This window comes from Columba livia, chromosome 1 (assembly GCF_036013475.1).
Source record: "Columba livia isolate bColLiv1 breed racing homer chromosome 1, bColLiv1.pat.W.v2, whole genome shotgun sequence".
Classification (NCBI taxonomy): Eukaryota; Metazoa; Chordata; class Aves; order Columbiformes; family Columbidae; genus Columba; species Columba livia.
In genome coordinates, this window is record NC_088602.1 from 129,908,843 (window position 1) to 129,929,651 (window position 20,809).

The 20,809-nt window shown below is 39.7% G+C and overlaps 1 protein-coding gene across 2 annotated transcripts in view; it reads right to left on the reverse strand.

Moving 5' to 3' along the window:
• TSPAN9 (tetraspanin 9) overlaps positions 1 to 20,809 on the reverse strand; it is a 161,329-nt gene that overhangs the window by 127,276 nt on the left and 13,244 nt on the right. The window contains exon 1 of one of the 2 annotated variants that reach the window (XM_065029478.1): positions 1,795 to 1,911. The exons of the other annotated variant lie outside the window; for it this stretch is intronic. Coding sequence (XP_064885550.1) covers positions 1,795 to 1,843 — 49 coding nt within the window. The 5' untranslated portion in view covers positions 1,844 to 1,911. Of the gene's footprint in view, positions 1 to 1,794; positions 1,912 to 20,809 lie in introns of those variants that run through there. 2 annotated transcript variants of the gene reach the window in all.

The window sequence follows — 20,809 nt, forward strand, 5'->3', positions numbered from 1 at the left end:
TTAAAGAATTATAGCTGAAGCCATGGATGCTCTATTATGCTCTGACAGACAGTACTCACTCTCTTTCAAAAATGTTGGAACTTGGCTCAAAGTTTTCCACTAGCTTCAGTATCTGTACTGCCCTCCAAATATGCTACAAAGCTGCAACCTATACAAATTATAGATACCACCACTTACTCCTACCTGTCTTGTCCCAACAAAATGTCAGATGGAGGACTCCCCCCTACCCCCCCCCAAAAAAAAAAAAAAAAAGAAAAAGAACAGCTGAGAGTGAGGTTATTCCCAGCAATATGCAATTTAGGTGAAGCCTTTGAGCTCCTGGCAAGCTGCCCATGAGAATGTTGCTTGAGCCAGCTTGAATACTTCTGATATATGGATGTTTACCAAAAGACAACAATTACAGAGTGCTCTATGGTCAAATTAATGGGACTAAACAATTTAAACAAGAGAAGAAAAACACAGCACTGGCCTTAAAATTTTACCAATACTTCAAGTTTTCCTAGCTATATCTGAGTTGTTAATGACCCTGAAAAGAGTTTGAACTCTTAAGTATTTACCAATTCCTGAGTAAGTCATTCATTCAGTCTAATTCTTGGCTGAAATAAATACATATATTGGAAATCTTAAAATTGTGCAAATGAATCAGTTTGATTTCTTCTTGATGGCCTCAGACATCTAGACCACTAACAGATTACACAGACTTGCTGAAACACCCATCAAAGTTTAAATGTTCCACATCTTAATTCTAAACTAGGTAGTCAGTTCTACAGAAAGGGGGTGGTGGCAGGGAAACAATCATAAAATAGCATCTGTTGTACTTGTAAAAGTTAATTGACATTTTCTTTTTTGTTTTCTCTTCTCCCCCTGCTCCCCCCCACCCCCCATTTCTTTTCCCCCCTTCCTCTCCAAGGGACTGAACATTCCTGACAATTGCTGATGTGTAACAACTTGGCATTGGAGATAAATGAAAGGAAACTACCAAAAAGGTTTTCTCAAAGGCAGGTTCTTGATTTGTTTTGTTCATGTCCACTACAAGTTCAGCACAGTCTAAATTCACTGGACACACACAGACATTCTTTCTCACTCCTCTCAACTCTAGCAAAAGGATGGGCTAGAGGTTAGGGCTGACTTATAAACAGTCCTTTTATCTGCATTTCATTTGTCATTAAAGGACATATACCACAAAATATGCTTTTACAGACTTTCAGTAAAAACAATCTTGCTGCTAAAAAAAAAAAATAATCTTTAACAAAAACACTTTACCCATGCAGGTATTTTGACCATCTCACCTGACCACTAAAGCAACTGACAGCACAGGATTTCACTTAGTAGTTCCTCTCTGACCATTATCACTTCTAGTTCAGTTTCTTGGAAAAGTGTTTTGGAAAGAATTAGAATCATTGAAGTTGGAAGGAACCACAAGGATCATCTGGTCCAACCTTTCTTGGTAAAAGCACAGTCTAGACAAGACAGCCCAGAACCCTGTCCAGCTGAATCTTAAAAGTGTCCAATTTTGCATTACTTACTTCCAGTTAAGGATGCTCAAATCCATTTTGAACCAATACAATCACCAGAAATTCATAAAATCACTACAGCAAGCATTAGCGCATAAATCGCACACTACCCATCCCTATAATCGTAAAACTGTCTACATACTCTTGGCTTATCTGTAAGAACAGAATGGCCCCCTTCAACATAAAAATACAGTTTAAACAGAGAGGTGCCACTGCCAATACTGTTGTGTTCCTCTAAAAACATGTAATTTAAGTGTATTATAAAAATGCAATAACCTACCTCTTGAAATACCTTCAAATGCTTCTATGCTCCAAGCTTCTAACACCATGTTTCTAGAAACCACTGAAAACAATTTTCATTATTAAAAATAAAACGTTTTCATGTTTCACAGTTTCGCTTCATTTTTCAAACCTACAAGTAAGAAGACATGCAGGTCAGATTTTAAGCAATTTAATAGATACACTACAAGCAGATTTAGCTTCATAGAGATGTAGCTATAGGAATACTTTATGAACACAGTCACATAGTACAGATGTGCTGATACACAGCATCCTGTCTCATGGAGAAGCAGGTAGTATCTGAGTACTTTTGATACCAGCATTGCTACCACTGATTTCCCACATTGTTACATATGGGAAATACACTAAACAACTATAACAGTGTTAATCTGTGAGAAGTTCATGCACTGTAAAAAGTAGTTTTCTTGCAAACACATTTAGTTTTGTTTTGGTTGGTTGGTTGTTCTGGGTTTTGTTTGGATTGTTTCTTTGTTTTTAATATGGTTTATAATCATTGTATATGACCCAGAATATAAATCACTATGAGAGTGTTGGTTGTGAGAAGCTGTAACTGATCACAAGTCAAAGCTGATCAAAAATAAAATGCTTGTAGTTTTGCCTCATTCTTAGTGACTTTATCGTGCAACAAATAAATCTACTGTGCACTTCTGCCTCTTCCCCAAAAAATCCTCTATAAAAATGAAATATAATATTATGTCACTTGGCAATGTATCAGGATTTATTGCCTGTAAAAGGACAGCTAAAGGCTGTACCAGATGCTTCTTTATCAGAAAACTGAGAGAAACTGGAGCAAGACTGAGGAGGCTTTTGTTATTTCTAAAGCTTCCGTGTTTGTTCTCAGGAGCTTGACACCCTTAGGGAGGACCTCAGCTCCTCACAAACTTAATTAACTTATAAGGGGAATTTAAGCTATTTGGATCACTAGCCAGACCAATGCACTGGTGCTGCAATAGACAGCAGTTCAGTTCATTTTATACTGAAAGAAGCACAGGGGGCAAACAAGCAGTACCTAGTTTCTGCCTCAAAACCCTTCCACTGGGAGAGTGTTTCTCAACTTGCGATATTCCAGAGATCATGGGACTATGAAGGAAAGTTCACATATTTCACTACTAGGACTTCTTCAATGACACAACTGAGACATGGCTATTGCTCTGCTGCCCCCATCCCACCCAGACAGCCTGCAGAGGAGCCCAGGAAGATATCCAACGTCTTCCTCAGACTGAACAGAGAAAAGATTAGAGGTGGAAGAGGTCCCATGCCATACCACAGGAGTTTCTCACCAGCCACATTTGTTTCACTCCTTCTGATTGCCCCAATCTACTCTGCGTCATGCCACAAGGCACAGTGGTGTGCTGGTAAGCAAAGCTCGAGCAAGATCAAAATTAAAGCTGATGTAGGAGAGGTAAATGGCAGTGAATGGTGGCAAAATTTTCTATGTCAAAATCAATAAAGCTTTCTATTTTTGGAAAAGGACTGTTTCCTTGAAATTCTAACACACAAGAGGAAGCTGTAATGGTCTATCAAAATACAAACTTATCTAAGAACTTTCCTCCTCAGAACACAAACTAACTGCTGCCAGGACATTGCATAACCAGGCAAAAAATGAAGAAATCTACTAAAAAGAGGCTAGTCTCCAGTCACTCATATTTTAAATACAAAAGGAGCAAGCAGAAAATACTGAAGCAAATCTTATTTATCTACTAGCTAGGACCTTTAAATATGAAACCTCAATATTAAAAGACAGAAAGTGTCTAGTACAAAGTGATTATTACAAGAGCCATATCCAAAGAAGGATGGCCTATTAAACAGTCAAAGTCAAATGCAGACTACTCTAAAACGTCATCAGAATAGCTGTGTCTGTCCACCAGGTCTATTCCCTACATACAGCCACAGTCTCATCTATTAAAAAAATGATAAAAATAGGCAATGAAAGTTTATCACTCCCTTTTGTCCTATGAAGGCAATGCAGTTCAGAGAGAGGGAGCAGAAGTCTGTAAGTCATCAAAATAATTTACAGCTGGTTTAATTTCTACACATCTACAAACAATGAGATTGCATTCAGGGCATAATCACAACTCAGCAATTAAACCTCACAGGAAGAAAATTTGGCCCTTGGCAACTTCTCTTCTACTGGTTATAATTAAAACCTACTATAATTTCTCAATTTGCAAGGCTAGCAGTTAGGAGCAAAATAAAAATGCTATGGTTTTGCTTATTTTAATTGGTTCCTTCTTGTGACTCAGAACCAATAAAAGAAAGAACACTGTTTCTCTCCTACTGCATTTTTTCAGAATCACTTCTATGGAAATCTAGCTCTTCCAAAAGCAGTACTATGGTACTGTCCAACAACCAAGCAGCCCTGCACTTTGCAGAACCCCATATGAAAAAATTAAGCAAGCATCAATGATTTTCAAAATCTGTTCTATCAATCACCACAGTATGGTGAGAATGATTATGTTATATTCAAAACTGTCAAGGAGGTGTCAGATAATAGATATACTCTGCAACATAAAAAGGAAATAATGGGAGAAAACAAGAAAAGGCACAAAAACTGCAGCACTTCCAGGATATCACAACAAAAAGAGATAAAACCATTCCATTTTCAGTGACTCCAAACCTGGGAAAACTGCAAACCACAGTTTTGCATACATATCAGAAGCAGAAAACAAACCACACAGTCCACTGTATAGAACCAGTCTTTTTTTTTTTCTTTTTTTCCAAAATAAGAAATTATGCATTTTTCTATTATTGCTTGTGCCTATAGCTACAGTATTTTAATTATTCTCTCCACCTCTGAAAGCTAAAGAAATGCTTTTGATAAAAATAGACAAGATTTTCTTATAACTAGACAATTCCAGAAGCTTATTTTGAAGGAGAAAACAATATGTCATCACTGTCACTATGAAATTGCTGGGGTGTAATATGTCCCTAAGAGAGGCATGGGTCCTTTTCAGATCACATAATTTGTAGAGAGTGAAACAAAACAAACATCGGACACCAATTCAAGGAAATATCAGATAAATCCCTTACACTGATCTTGAGAAACAAAGAGTTCCTTTCTTACAGGTGTACGGATCCTATTTTGTTGCTTTTACAATAATTTAAAAGCATTTAAAGTTCATTTTGTACATTTAAAGTTCAAGTGCAAATAAACATTTCATCACTCAGCTGTTGTTCAACACTTGGAATAAGCATGAGGGATTCGAAACAGGAAGAGAAAAACAAACAAACAAAAACCCACCACACACGCACACAAACCACAGCAACAAAAAGATAAGTAAGCAACAGAATAGATTCTTACTCCACAGGCAAAACAGACAAAAATCTCATCAATCACAATATATCCTTGAGTACTGTGTTTCACTGTGTAGTTCACCACACGTTCTTAATAAAAAATGAAATGTTTCCAATTTTAGTTTAAGCCAAGAAGAATTCCTGTGGCAATTTTCACATGAGCTCTGAAAACAATAAGTTTTAATTCTTTTGACCTTTCATTTCTAAAGTCTTTATATTGGATTATGTTTCTTGAAGGACAGGAGTTGCCATTTTGAAGTTCTGCTAGGGGAAAAAAAAAGATGCCTTTGAAGCATAAAGTGGTTTGGAACTTATTATATAACAGAAAAAAACCTAAAAAATGAACAGGAAGTGCTATAAAATAAACTTTTACTTTCTTGAGAAAAATTAACAGTAGAGATCTTTGATACATTCCCATCTCTGGCATCTCTCTCATTGTTTCTGAAACAAGGTGATTGAAAACACCTATCGAATCATACAGGATGTACAAGCAGTACCTCCTTGACTGCTAATCAGTCTAAATGCATGATAGAGCTATAAGAGCACATAGAAAGCTAGAGAGTTAAAAGCTAGATTTTCAGGTCTTAAAACGACTGAAAGAAATAAAGCAAATTTATTGCTAAATTGCTAAAAATAAACATCCTATAAACAGTATTTAACAAAACTCCTGGTAATGAAAACTGAAAGTTGTTTTCTTGAAGTCGGTTTTCCGAAAGGACTGAAGTGTTTCAAGCGCCCTCCTGTGTTAATACAAAGGCTAGCCAAGAGTTGAGAAACTAACTATTGACAGTGTCTTGTTTGCCACAGTAACCTAAAAATTAAAAACGAGATTTTTTTAAAGGAGCCAATTTTGTCTTTAAAATGAAGGTTTTCAAACTTCTTTGTAAGATGTGATTCTGCCCCACAGCAGCTCTCTACATTAAATTATAAGAGGGTTTTTTACTCAACTTCAGCCCTGTATTTTTATGAAAACTGAAAACAAATGCCCAAGGAAAAGCTCTGCTTGATGCTAAAAAAAGGAAGTTATTAGAATTGTAAAGAGAAGAAAATATCCATCATCTATTTCCATAACCCAAGCTGTAAGATAAGCAAACATTACAACTAAAGGAGAACAACCACCTTTTATAATTCACTTTATTTAAAATAAGCCGTTAATATACTATAAGCACAGATGAAAAATTCTCCTTTTCCTCCTCAGGCCCCACATGTGAATTTTAATTTGAGTTTAACTAGCATTGCAGAACAAGGAAAGCTCAGAGAGGAACCTTCTCTGAAGGGCATTAAGTCCTTTACCAGCAAATAAAATGAAATCCTGAGCATCAATAACAAAATAAATATGCCAAAACGTGAGACTTTCCTAAGAATATTAGGTACTGATAGAAGAAATAGAAATGTTCTAACAGATAAGCTCTTAAGACAAGCTATCTAAGGGGCTAAATAAGGAAAATGCAGATCAAAGACTTAATGACTAGAAAAAAAAAAAATCACCACCACATCTGGATTGATACATCAAGCTCAACCTCAAGCTCAACCAAGGTTACTACCCTGTTTCCCCAAAAATCAGACAGGGTCTTATATTAATTTTTGTTCCAAAACTTATTACTTTTTTACAGATATAGTTGCCTGGACACTATTTAAATCAACTTTTTAATGAACTATAACTAGGGATTATTTTTGGAGTAGAGCTTATATATCAAGCATCCTGAAAAATCATGCTAGGGCTTATTTTTGGGGAAATGGTACTGAAAGAGTGAGAGCCCATTCTACAGCTGAACACAATGCACATAGTTCAACAGGAATTGGCAGATCTGTTATTCATGGGTGGGTTTGTTGTACAAACTACAGAGGCTGTGACAGTGTAAATGCACTGGAACAGCACTGTTCCTGATCTAATTAATCCTGCTGAGAGATAAAGGTGATTAGCTCAGTTGTAACCCTATAATAACACATCTACTCTGCTTTCAGGACTTACGTAATATCTCCACATGATACCATAGGTGTACTACTTTGGTGAGCAACAGCCGAGGATTTTATGAACACAGTGTCTGATACCGCACATATACTAGTGTCTTTGCAAGATCAGGGATTGTATTTACTATAGCCTTCCAGCAGGTCTTTTCACATCACTAAAACCTGTATTACACCTAGTCCAGGCCTGCAGTGGCAGGAAAGTCAGCAGACTGGTGTGGAACAAGTAACCTGATAGCTCTCAAACCAGGGAAGGAAAGGCTGGCAGGTCTTTGACAGCAACCTCCTCAAAGCATAAGAACAATCTGCTCTACTACTCAGGAAAATAAGTATACATATAGGAGATTGGCTTGGCTAAACAAGGAACACAGGACTGGTTTTGAGTATTTCCCAAGATGGAGACTGTGCAGCTTCTCTGGGCCACGTGTTCCAGGATTCGACCATGTTCCCAGTAAAAAGAAACAAAAAACCAACCAAACAAACAAAAAAACCCCAAAAACAAACAAAAAAACCCCGCAACACAACCAAAAAAAACCTGCAACACAACCAAAAAAAACCCGCAACACAACCAAAAAAACAAACAACAACAAAATTTTAAAAAATCTCGTGTTGATGCGGGATTTTATGTTTCAATTTGTGTCCATTGCCTCTTGTCCTGTCAGCAGGTAACAGAATCTGGCTCCCTCTTCTTCATTTTCCTCCTATCAGGTATTTACATACACACCGATAAGATTTTTTTCTCCCTTGAGCCTTCTCTTCTCCAGGCAGAACTGTCCCACCTTTCACAGCATCTCCTCATATGAAGGATGCTCCAGTCCTGTGGACTTTTGCTGGACTAGCTCAAATACATCCATACCCTTCCTTTGCTGAGGAGCCCACAGCTGGACACAGTACTCCAGATTTGGTCTACCAGTGCTGAGCAGAGGAAGGATTACCTTCCTCATCCTGCTGGAAATGCTCTTCCTCATGCAGTCCTGAATGCTGTTGGCTGCTTATGCTTTGTCAATGACCTGCAGAAGGTGACACAGCACTCTATCATCAATTTTGTAGATGATGGTGAAACAGAAGACACAATCAATATAGTTCAGGGCAGGAGGGCAGGGCTAGCATTTTGAAGGACCTAGACAGGCCAGAGGAACCAGCCACCAGGAAGGGACTTCTGGTATAAAAGATTTGTGAGTCCAAGGCTAAACAGGAGTCAGAATTACACTGTGACAACAATGAAGGTTAAAAGCTTACTGGACTGTAGCCACAGGAGCATGTACAGTAGAAAACAGAAGTGATTTTTCTCCTTAACACTATTTTGAGCCCTCCAGTACAAGCAAGAGGTTGATAAACTTGAGCAAGTCTCACCAAAGGCCACCAAGATGCTCAGGGAGCTACAGCACTGGACCTGTGAGGAAAGGCTGAGGAAACTGTGCTTGTTTAGACTGTGAAAGCTTTGGGGGAACAGAATAGCACACTTTCAGATCCTAAGAGGAGGTTACCAAGAACACAGACCCAGGCTCTTTACCAAGGTATACAGCTAGAGAACAGGAGACAATAAACTGAAGTTGCCAAAGGACATAAAAATCAATCAATCACTGCTATGAAGTACTGGAACAGGTGTCCAAGAGTTCGTGGAATCTACATCCAAGTAGGTTTTTACGACACACGTTGACAAAGTCTGAGCAACCTAGTCTGAAGTCAGCACTGATCTTACTTTGAGGAGCAGCTGTGTTAGATGATCCCTAGAGGTCCCTTCCAACCTGAACGATTCAGCAGGTGACCTCACCTTATAAACCCTAACCACCAGGGAGTCAGAGGTATCATAGTTTCAATACCATTTCACAGTATCACAGTATGTTTGGGACTGGAAGGGACCTCAAAAGATCATCTAGTCCAATCCCCCTGCTGGAGCAGGGGGGATAGTAACATCACAAACATCAGTATTTATTTATTTTTGGGCACTCACCGCTCTGAAATAAGGATAAGGTGTTTCACAAAGATGGATCCAGTTTGAAATCGCTGTATCTTTGAAACTGGGTCCATCTTTTTGAAACACCCTGTACATTTATATATGCTTTAAAAATGGCATTTTAAATGGCATTAATAGCTGGCAAATGCTCATACCAGGGTTTCCTGTTCTGCATCCACAAATAGTGCTGGCATATGTTTGTAGCACTGAGGAATGTTTAGGGCTGCTCACACACAGCTTATGTGCTTAGTTAGCAGCATTTGTTTCAAGAAAATTTAAATCAGTGTCCCCAGTCCCTCTATGTCTTTCCTTCATGACAAAAATATCAATATGGGTACCAAGATGCATAAGGTCATATATACACAAGGCTTTTAATGTGGCTGTAAGCAAGTCTTTGGAAAGTTTATACGACACAGGTGGTCACCCTTGGCCTATATCTTCACCATATCTGCTCCATAAGAACCATCACTAGCATGAAATATACCAGTTACAGAATAGTGTCGAGTATCTGACCACGATAGTTAAAGATGGGACCCACATTTAATGTCACTAATTTAGATTAAAACTTCATGTCAATCATGAGCAGACTTGCTGACACAAACTCTGAGAGTAGCAATAATCCAGCAGGGCCATACTAAATCGCTGCCTGGTATGCAGAGTCTGATGTAATACTTGGCTTTGAGATGCTCCCATGACTCTCAGTTACACATACAAAAACAGTCACCCACATTACACAGCTACTTTTGTTCAGCAGTTTTATGAAATCTGACAAAAAAATTATATACTGTTCACACCAGTATCAGCAGTAGGCATTACATCACAGTAAGCACCCTGGATCTCTGAAGCACAGCTAAATATTTAAGAAGATAAGAGAGAAACACATTATTTAAAAGTGTTTTATTTTAAAAATTATTAAAATTGATGTTTATAAATTTGTCATAGGAATGTCAAAGTCTCTAAACCAGAGGAGAACAGAGTTCATCAGATACAGAAATTTCAAAATCACTTTGCTCAGCTACACACTTTCATGGCAGTGCTGCTCCTTTATACACACTCTCAGCGTGATAATACGATTTTGCTGCGTGGGCATGCTCAGATACCACAACCAGCACATGCATTATACCATCCTTTGGGACTCTCTGAGTTAGTACAGCATCTAGTTTGACATCCATCCACTTTTACAAAACTCATCTAACCCAAAGGTCATTTCCCATCATCTTTGTTGACTCTCACATCTGTGAGCAGACTAATTCCCCAGGGGTCTACAGCCTGTTTCCTTTCTCTCTTTTTCCTGAAACTCCCATAATGCACTCCCGCTGTATGGCAAAGCTACTGAAACAGGAGGAAAATGCCTCCATTTTTGCTGAATAATGAACACGCATCCAATCTCATGCAACAACTTTCCCATCACATGATGACTCATTCATGTGCCATGCTTTTACAGTACCAGAAGTTCACCAGTCCCTTGACAGGAAGTTTGTGGGCACCGTGGTCAGAGCAGTGAAACCATGATGCAGAGAGCCTGACGGTACTTCACTTAAGAAAATATTAGGTCATGTGCAGTCTTGAAATGCTGAGTACTGTACTCTCACAGGAACAGACAAGAATCTCATAGCAGTCAGTAAAGAGAAAAACTGTTTCCACTTGAAAATCCCTAGTTGAACTTCATAGGTGTAGAACAGACTTAAGAGCTGAAACCAAACATTTAATACTTAATAATAAGTAGGATTTATTTAGTATTTTATTTAAGTATCCATTACCTAACTGCACCCACAAACTTTTACATGCACAAAATTTACAGCTGCACCATCAACCTCAATGATGACTTCTACAATCTATAATAATGATATGCTGTATGAAAAGAAGTACACCATTTTCTTTCATTGTTTTTCCCATCTCAGTTTCAGTGAACCTCCCCTTCTTGTATATGACAGAACACAAAAGCTTTCTTTTAAGAATCTTGGAAGACTAGCAAATTAAAAGTTAGGATGACATGTATAATAATACTGTATATTTTCAATTTTAAGTACTTCATGTTTGTTCTGAGTGGGTATCCATGGAATTACGATAATGCAAATAAAAGTATATAAGACAAATTAACAGATGCTAATTTGAAACAAGGGTACACAAATATACAGCTTCTGTAACTTGAGAGCAGAGAAAAAAAGTGGATAAAGTCACTAAACAGTTTTGGCATTTTAACCCACAAAAATGTTGAAGATTAATCTTTTTCTCTCTCTTTACACATCCTCCCTTAAAAGAGAAAATTTCCATGTCCATATTATTTAATTTCTTTGCATATACTGCTACTATCTTCTCATTCATCTAAGGTTCATCAGTCTCATTTAATACATTTCAAATTGGGTAGCTGTGAATGCTTTAACAAACAGGAATTTATGTGAGCTTGGCTGGATTCTTTCAACTGCACCCTCAAGCAACAGTTGTAGATGACTGGTACTAGCCAACTGTAAACCACTGTTCCTGAACAAGTAACAATTGTTTAAAAAAACAACACAAAACAAGGCAAAAACAACAAAAAAGAAAAAAAAGGGAAAAAAACCCCCACACCACACAGAGTTTAATCTGTGTATTATTCTGTGTTGCTATCAAAGGAAGCACTCGCATGAAAATACAAAAAAAAGTACATTCCTTTGTGTCAGTTCTTTGCCAGTTAAGTCTTCATTGCATAGTGCATCATACCAATAAATAAAAGATGCACTGTGGGCGGCTTTGAAGCAAAACCAACCAACTAAAACCAAATGAAACACAAACCAAACATAACCCCCATTTTTAAAAAGGGACAAAAAGAAAGGCCTCCTGGAAACTATGCTAAGGTATATGGAAAATAACACGATTAGTGACAGCCAACATGGCTTCACTACAGGCCAAATGTGCCTGACAAACTTGGTGGCCTTCTACAAAAGGGTTAGAGAATTTGTGGGTAAGGAAGAGAAATTGATGTCATCTACTCGGATTTGTGCAAAGCATTTGACACTGTCCCACACAACACCCTGGAAAGATCATAGAACACATCATCCTAGAAGCTATCCTAAGGCACATGGAAGACAGGGAGGTGATTCAAGACAGCCAACACAGCTTCACCAAGGGCAAGTCCTGCCTGACCAGCCTCGGGACCTTCTACAATGGGGTAAGTACATCAGTGGACAAAGGAAGGGCTATGGATGTAATCTGTCTAGACTTCTGTAAAGCCTTTGACACAGTCCCCCACAATATTCTTCTCTCTAAATTGCAGAGATATGGATTTGATGGGTGAACTGTTCAGTGGATGAGGAACTGGCTGGATGGTTGCATCCAGAAAGTAGTGCTCAATGGCACAATGTCCAGATGGACACCAGTAACAAGTGGTGTCCCTCTGGGGTCTGCATTGGGACCACTACTGTTTAACATCAATGACATAGACACTGAGATCAAGTGCACACTCAGTAAGCTTGCATACGACACCAAGCTGGGTGGTGCAGCTGACACGCCTGAGGGACGGGATGCCATCCAGAGGGACCTGGGCAAGCTCAAGAAGTGGGCCCCTGCGAACCTCATGAGGTTCAACAAGGGCAAGTACAAGGTCCTGCACCTGTGCTGAGGCAAACCCAGGTATCAATACAAGCTGGGGGATGAAGGGATTGAAAGCAGCCCTGCAGAGAAGGACTTGGGAATGCAAGACTGGACATGAGCTAGCCAGCAGGCTAGAAGGCCCATCCTATCTTGGGCTGCATCAAAAGGAGTGAGGCCAGCAGGTCAAACAAGCTGATTTTGCCCCTCTACTCCACTCTGGGGAGACCCCACCTGGAGTCCTGCATCCAGTTCTGGAGCCCTCAGTACAGGAAAGACATGGACCTGTCGGAGAGGGTCCAAAGGAGGACCATCAAGATGATCAGAGGGATGGAACACTCTCCTGTGAGGACAGGCTGAGAGTTGGGGTTGTTCAGCCTGGAGAAGAGAATGCTCCAGGAAGACCTTATTACAGCATTTCAGTATTTAAAAGGGGGCTATAATTCAGTATTTAAATGGGGGCTATAAAGGGGGCTGTATTTTAGCAGGGCGTGTTATGACAGGACAAGGGGTAACGGTTTTAAACTAAAAATGGGGAGATTCAGGCCAGACATGGGGATAAATTTTTTTACAATGAGGATGGTAAAATACTGGAAGAGGCTGCCCAGAGAAGTAGTAGATCACAGTATCACAGTATGTTTGGGATTGGAAGGGACCTCAAAAGATCATATAGTCCAATCCCCCTGCTGGAGCAGGAACGCCTAGGTGAGGTCGCACAGGAACATGTCCAGGCGGGTTTTGAATGTCTCCAGAGAAGGAGACTCCACAACCTCCCTGGGCAGCCTGTTCCAGTGCTCTGTCACCCTCACTGAGAAGAAGTTTTTTCTCAAATTTAAGTGGAACCTCTTGTGTTCCAGCTTGATCCCATTACCCCTTGTCCTATCATCGTTTGCCACCGAGAAGAGCCTGGCTCCATCCTCGTGGCATTCACCCTTTATATATTTATAAACATTAATAAGGTCACCCCTCAGTCTCCTCTTCTCCAAAATAAAGAGACTCAGCTCCCTCAGCCTTTCTTCATAAGGGAGGTGCTCCACTCCCTTAATCATCTTGGTTGCCCTACGCTGGACCCTCTCCAGCAGTTCCCTGTCCTTTTTGAACTGAGGAGCCCAGAACTGGACACAATATTCCAGATGTGGTCTCACCAGGGCGGAGTAGAGGGGAAGGAGGACCTCTCTTGATCTACTAACCACCCCCCGTCTAATACACCCCAGGATGCCATTGGCCTTCCTGGCCACAAGGGCAAAGAGCTGGCTCATGGTCATCCTGTTGTCCACCAGGACCCCCAGGTCCCTTTTCCCTACACTGCTCTCTAATATGTAATTTCCCAACCTATACTGGAACCTGGGGTTGTTCCTGCCCAGATGCAGGACTCTACACTTTCCCTTGTTAAATTTCATCAGGTTATTCCCCGCCCAACTCTCCAGCCTGTCCAGGTCTCTGGATGGCAGCACAGCCTTCTGGCGTGTCAGCCACTCCTCCCAGCTTGGTGTCATCAGCAAACTTGCTGATAGTACACTCTATTCCTTCATCAGAGATGCCCCATCTCTGGAAACATTCAAGGCCAGGCTGGATGGGGCTCTGAGCAACCTGATCTAGTTGAAGATGTCCCTGCTCATTGCAGGGTTTTGGATTAGATGACCTTTGAAGGTCCCTCCCAACCCAAACTATTCTATGATTCTGTGAAACCCCAGCTGACGAACCATTTGTTTCCTAATTCCCCCATTTTCTTTCTTCATGGAGGGAGGACTTTAAAACAGGAAAAATTCTATGATACTAGGTCAATTAATCTCTATGTCAGCCTGAGGGCAATACAGAGGCAGGCAGTGAAGGAACTGGCAGGATGGAAAAGATTAAATAGCTGAGTAGCGAAGTTTAGCACAGGGTCCAATACAAGCTAACAGACTCCCAGTACTGCAACAGTAGGAACACAAAGGGGAAGAGTGACTAATTAGCTTAATAGAAGGGAAAGAACTAGGACTAATCCCTATTCTTGTTACCTACATATACCCTTCTTGTGGTTTCACCTGGCAGGCAGCTAAATACCACACACAGCTACTCACTCACTCCCCCTGCCTGAAGTGGGATGGGGGAAAAAAAGGTAAATTCCGTGAGTTAAGATGAAGACAGTTTAATAGGACAGAAAGGGGGGGAGGGAATATATATACACACACCAAGTGATGCACAATGCAACTGCTCACCACCCATTAACTGATATGCAGCTAGTTTCTGAGCAGTGGTCCCCCAGCCAACTTTTCCCTAGTTTATACACTGAGCATGACATCATATGGTATGGAATATCCCTACGGCCACTTTGGGTCAGCTGTCCTGGTTGTGCCCTCTCCCAGTTTCTTGTGTATCTCCAGCCTACTCCCGAAAAAGTCCTTAACTTAGTATAAACATTGCTTAGCAACAACCAAAATATCAATGTATTATCAACATTCTTCTCATTCTAAATTCAAAACACAGCATTATACCAGCTACAAGGAAGAAAATTAACTCTATCCCAGCTGAAACCAGGACAAACCAGAACCATTTTTCAAAAGCACTGAGCTGTCAGCCCAAGCAATAGGCTTGGTAAAAGCCTTGGCAATGACTTCTACACCCTGTAATGATACACTATATAAAAAGTATAGCGTATATCAGGAAAAGACTTCTGTGCTTCTGCTTGGGAGCAACCTAGCTGCCTCAGGGTCACCCATCCACCTGAAAATCTGCAGCAACTGAACCAAAATACAAGGAAACACATTAATAGCAAGTAATTTGATATTGGCTCTATAGAGGGCTGGAAAGTTTAATGTTTTCCCCTCTAACCTCTGTGATACTACAAATGCTCCTAACAAGTGAAAATGATGGCGAAGAGATCAGAGCTACCAGCAAGGAAAGCAGTACAGCTCCTGAAATCCCACCTACATCTACATGGAGCTACAGATATGTGACCTAACTTCTACACTGAAGGAAATTTTTCAGGGATTATAGGGGCAAAAATTTTATGCAAAAGACTAAAAAGAAAGAAAGAATCCACTGATAATGTAAGAATAATAAAAAGAAAGAATCCACCAATAATTAAAGTTTTGGTACTGTAATAATTAAAGTTCATTTTCTTGGTTCCTTAAGACAAATACACCTAAACATACATGGCTTTTCTGGAGCTGAGTGACATAAACTTGATGTGCAGAGTAGACATGAACAGCTGAGTCAAAAATTCAAATACACCAGCTGAAAAAAATCATAATTCAAAGTGGGTTTGAATTGATTAAAGCCTTCAGTAGAAAATGCTTAAGGTCTGATAACAGACTGAAAACTACTGCTTTAACAAATTGAATTCAGTTCACAGCTGCCAAATAGGTTAGCGAATATATATGTATCTATATATATACACATCGCTATTAAAAATTAAGTCTTTCCATTTCATCACAGAGATTATTACAGAATTACAGAATGGTTGGGGTTGGAAGGGACCTCTGGAGATCAACTAGTCCAACCCACCTGCTAGAGCAGGTTCACCTAGAGCAGACCACACAGGAATGTGTCCAGGTGGGTTCTGAATGTCTCCAGAGAAGGAGACTCCACAGCCTTTCCAGGCAGCCTGTTCCAGTGCTCTGTCACCCTCAAAGCAAATAGTTTCTCCTCATGTTTAGATGGAACCTCCTATGTTTCAGTCCATGCCTGCTGCCCCTCATCCTATCCTTGGGCACCACTGAAAAAAGTCTGGTCTCATCCTCTTGACACCCACCCTTAAGATATTTATAAGCATTGATAATATCCCCTCTCAGCCTTCTCCAGGCTGACCAGAAACAGCTCTCTGTCTTTCCTTATAAGAAAGATGTTCCAGAGGTGCAGACAATACACTGCAAGCAACCAAATGCGTACCATGGACCAGCATAGACCAGAGAGAAGCAGCCCCCAGCTACTTTCAGAGGCAGCCATGCCCAAGAACCACTGTATGGAAGGTAGCTGGGGACGACAGCTCTGCAGGAGCTTGGTTATAAGCAATAAGGACAACAAACTAAGGAAGAGCAGAAAATAGTGCTCCATCAGTGATCACATTCCTCCATGACTACTTTCACATGACAAACAAGAAAGAGACAGCCTCACCTTATCATTAATAAGATTAGGTTACACATGTCACTGAACACTCAAGTGAAAATTTTTCTCTGTATTAAAAAACTTAAGTAAAAACCTACCTGTGGGAAAAGGTCACAAATCTGATATTCCAAGGCAGCAGAAGCAATAAGAAAACATGTTTTCTTGATGACAGTTGTAGCACCAAAAAGAACCTCTTAAGTTAATGAATGATAGGGGCAACTATTCCAGGTTCAAGCAACCTAAAAAGAGCTGGCAATTAACTCCTAACAATATACCTGGGACAAATAATTCCCTTTTCCCCATAACCAATTTATCTTTTGCCAGTGGGGTGCTCTCATACATGGAGATTTAGGTTTATGGCACATTAAAGCTCAGCTATATCATATTACTTCATAACTTACTGGACAGGATCATTCACGATTCTGCCTCAAGGCCTCCAGTTTAAAACAGAGATTTCTATAAACAAAATCATTCTGACCTGGCCAAAGGCCAGCCCCAAGGCTGCTGGCTAGAGGAACTTTTCCTTATGCTGCCTCAGCAGGACTTCTAATAACGATCCTGAAGATCTGATCTAACATTATCCATTTAATTGGACAAGTTCTTTGTATGACAAAAAACAGAAACTGATGCCAAAAAGTCACTAATATCAGACACAAATGAGGTGTCTGCCCAACTGTGGAACACATCACCATGTTACACACATTTTATAAATACATGCTTTTGACACAACCAGGTCATCAAGGTATTTCTGTAACTGTAAGACAGCCAAATAAGTTACCTAAATCTCTTCTCATACTTCTCTTTCTCACCTTGCTTGTCTGAACTAGTTTTGGATTAAACTTCAGAGCCTGTACTTGTACAGTACTTTCCAGGCCCTCCTCTCTGTGCCTCACTCTGCTGGGTGCAATACAAAGAATTTGGGAGCAATAACCCTGCACACACTCCAAAACAAACTTGACAAATGAAAAACAGACCTATCTCAATGAGGTATTATGGTCACTCTAGAAGATTCCATAGTCCACTACACTGGTAAAGCACAGTGCCAACTTGTCCCCATACAACAGCACCTCAAACATTTAAAACCCATTGTTCAATACATCCTATATGTTAAAACATTCATCTTATTCCAAATGGCCACATGCCAAAAACATACCATCACAAAGCATTTCACAAGGCCTTTTTGATTCCATTACACAACAACGAGAACAATTAGGGCTTACAGTGCTTTATGGACATTAAAAAAAAAAAAATCACAGTAAGTGGTGGTTTTAAGATATAACTGATGACCACCTCTACTAATCCTCTAGGTCTGACTTCTCTACTGAGTTGTTTCCTACAACTGCTTTTGCAATACACTGCATTCAATTTTGAGTGATAAGTACAAGTATTTCACTCAACAACATGCTAGCAAGGCATTCACTCATTTTATTTTAACAACAGATACCAGAATTCAAGGCTGGCAAGCTTTTTAATATGCATGTTTCATAGAAAGTAAAAAGCATGTTTTCCATTCTCCTCATCAGGACAAAGTCCTATCTTCTTAGGAGAAATGGACACCTTTGAAAAAAAAAATCCTTGAATTATAATAAAGGGTGACTGAAATCCCACAGCTAATACTTATCAGCAAGGTAAAGAAAGTGAGGTAATTTCTAGACATCCATTAGACATGGGATACTAATTTTTCAGTCTTCTGTGAAACTGATTTCAGTAACATAATGGAAAGGGGAGAAAATCGCATACTAACATACACACAAGAAAAATATTTGAAAGATCCTATTCATCTTCTCTCTCTGAGGGATGTGGATTCTTTTGCACACCTTTATGATGTGATTCACAGATCAGCATTCTGGGAATCAAGCCTATGCCCATTTACCAGTGTAACATGATCATTTAGCATAATTAGCATATGATATTTTGACACTGCCATAGACTTGGACAGGGTTTGAAATATAAATATTTGCCAAACAGTACATCCTAGAGACCGGTGCTACATAATGGTGTAACTTAAGACACTCACTTGATAGGCTTTCTCTTCTAGGGACAGAGTTAAGGCTGCTGTGGGATGTCTCACTTTCATACATATGGCAGTTTAAAAATTATAGATAATGTTACAATTAACTTCTGCAGTATCAAATTTTAAAGGGGTGGAAAGAAGATGAAAGAGCTCGCAATACAACAATCATTCCAAGTGTCACAAGGACAAATAGAAACCTCCTGGAACATGTAACAACCATTTCAAGCTTCCCCAACTATTTTTTCCCTGGTGTACTTACTCCATTACCCAAAAGCAGAACAGAGTTTTTGTAGGACACTGGAATCAACAGAACACCATTCAGTATGATTCCAAACATGGTACACATGCAAAAAGTAATTTTAAAAAAATTATTGCAAGATGTAAACACAGAACAGTCTTACAGGAGAGACATTTTATGCCTAAGATAACTGTCTTAAATTCTACAGCATGAAATTTCATAGGTTATCTTGCATACTCTAACATTTTGTCTCATCTACTACAAATACAGATATTACCTATATCAATGCTTAACAGCCCGAACTACCTCTTCGTTCTTTTTCTTGCAACAGAAATATCCAGAAGCTGTTTATGTTCAATAGCAAATGTATAGGTTTTAAGCTATTGTATACCTCCTATTAATACATCTTATTACTATTTTTTTCTCTCAGAAACGTACACGTCCTACAAGTGACATTTTCCACGGCAGTTAGACAACAGAACTACTGCCTTGACACTGAAAAATCCCACTTTGAATATTTCCCAGTTCTCCCTTATATAAACAGTATCCCAAGGTCAATGCATCTTTGCCATATCCCCAAGACTAAGCCACTGTGTGACACCGCCTGTAATGATGATTTACACAAGAGTAAGAGAAAGCTTCAACATTTCTTTTTCTTAGACTCACCTAACATGTTGTTTGCCTTGCCCAATTGCAGGGAGATTTTTTTCCTTCACAGATCATGATCTCTCATCGCTCATCCCAATATATACAACAGTAGATGTTCTCTGTGTGTAGTTGTCTTTACAAGTTTCACACAAGCAGCACAGAAGTATGCAACAGTCCTTGGCAAGCCAAGTGCATGAGTGGACTATTATCTCTCTGCTGCTCCCACTGCTAGGACCTACCAATCTACTCCTTTCAGCCTTTAACAGAAAGGTGTCTCTCACCTCTCCTTGCTCTGAGGGGCCAGAAGTTGCTTCCTCTGCTATCTCAGAAACTGAATGAAAGGTAGGAAATGCCACATTTTCCACCCACTTCTTAGCCAAGGCTAAGAAGAACATAGGGAGTATAAAAGCACAAAGCAATAGGCCTACAGCTGCACTAAGACACTAAATGTGAGGGTAACAGTGGTCCCTCCAAGATGAGTCTATTTTCAAAGCTTGTTTATAAAACTATGCTTGCACAAAAGGACAAAACATATAGGGACTAATGCAAGTGTAGGAACCCTGTTTGGTTCTTTCCTGTTTCCTTTCCCTTCAAATCTCCGAGACAGTTAAGAAAACAGAGGAAGAATATTTGCATATAATGAAGAGAATGTCCTCCTCTGTTACATTTCATTTGGTACCTACAGCGGCACTTGGAGACAACCCCAAGAACAACCACATTACTCTGGACTCTCAGCATTTGTGGCAAGAAAACAACAGATGACAAGAAAGTTTCATAAGGTGTCAGTGTTGGCCCAGCTTGTCTCCCCTTAATGTCAATGCAAGCAGCATTAAAGATCAGATTGACTGACTCCAAGTATCCTTCAGAGATGTTGCTTACTAGAGGTAACTGGATCCATGCCAATGGAAAAGTCAGAGACCAAACCCAGAAAGATGAAGACCAAAGTGAACTTTGTTGCCACTTGGACTTATCTCCCATCACAAACATAATTACCTCAGGAAGACAGAAAGGAAGCATTGGGGGTGGAAGAGAGGAAAAAGCCAGGGAAGTTATTTTCAAATCCCAGCTGCTGCTGAACAAAAGAGGTTAAGTCTAAACACTGTTCTCATAATACACTGATTTCACCTGTACTCAAATTTAAATAATGACAATAAGCAAAATATTAAAACAGACTCATAGAAAACAAAGGGAAAACAGAGATTAAGGAAAAATGCAAAATT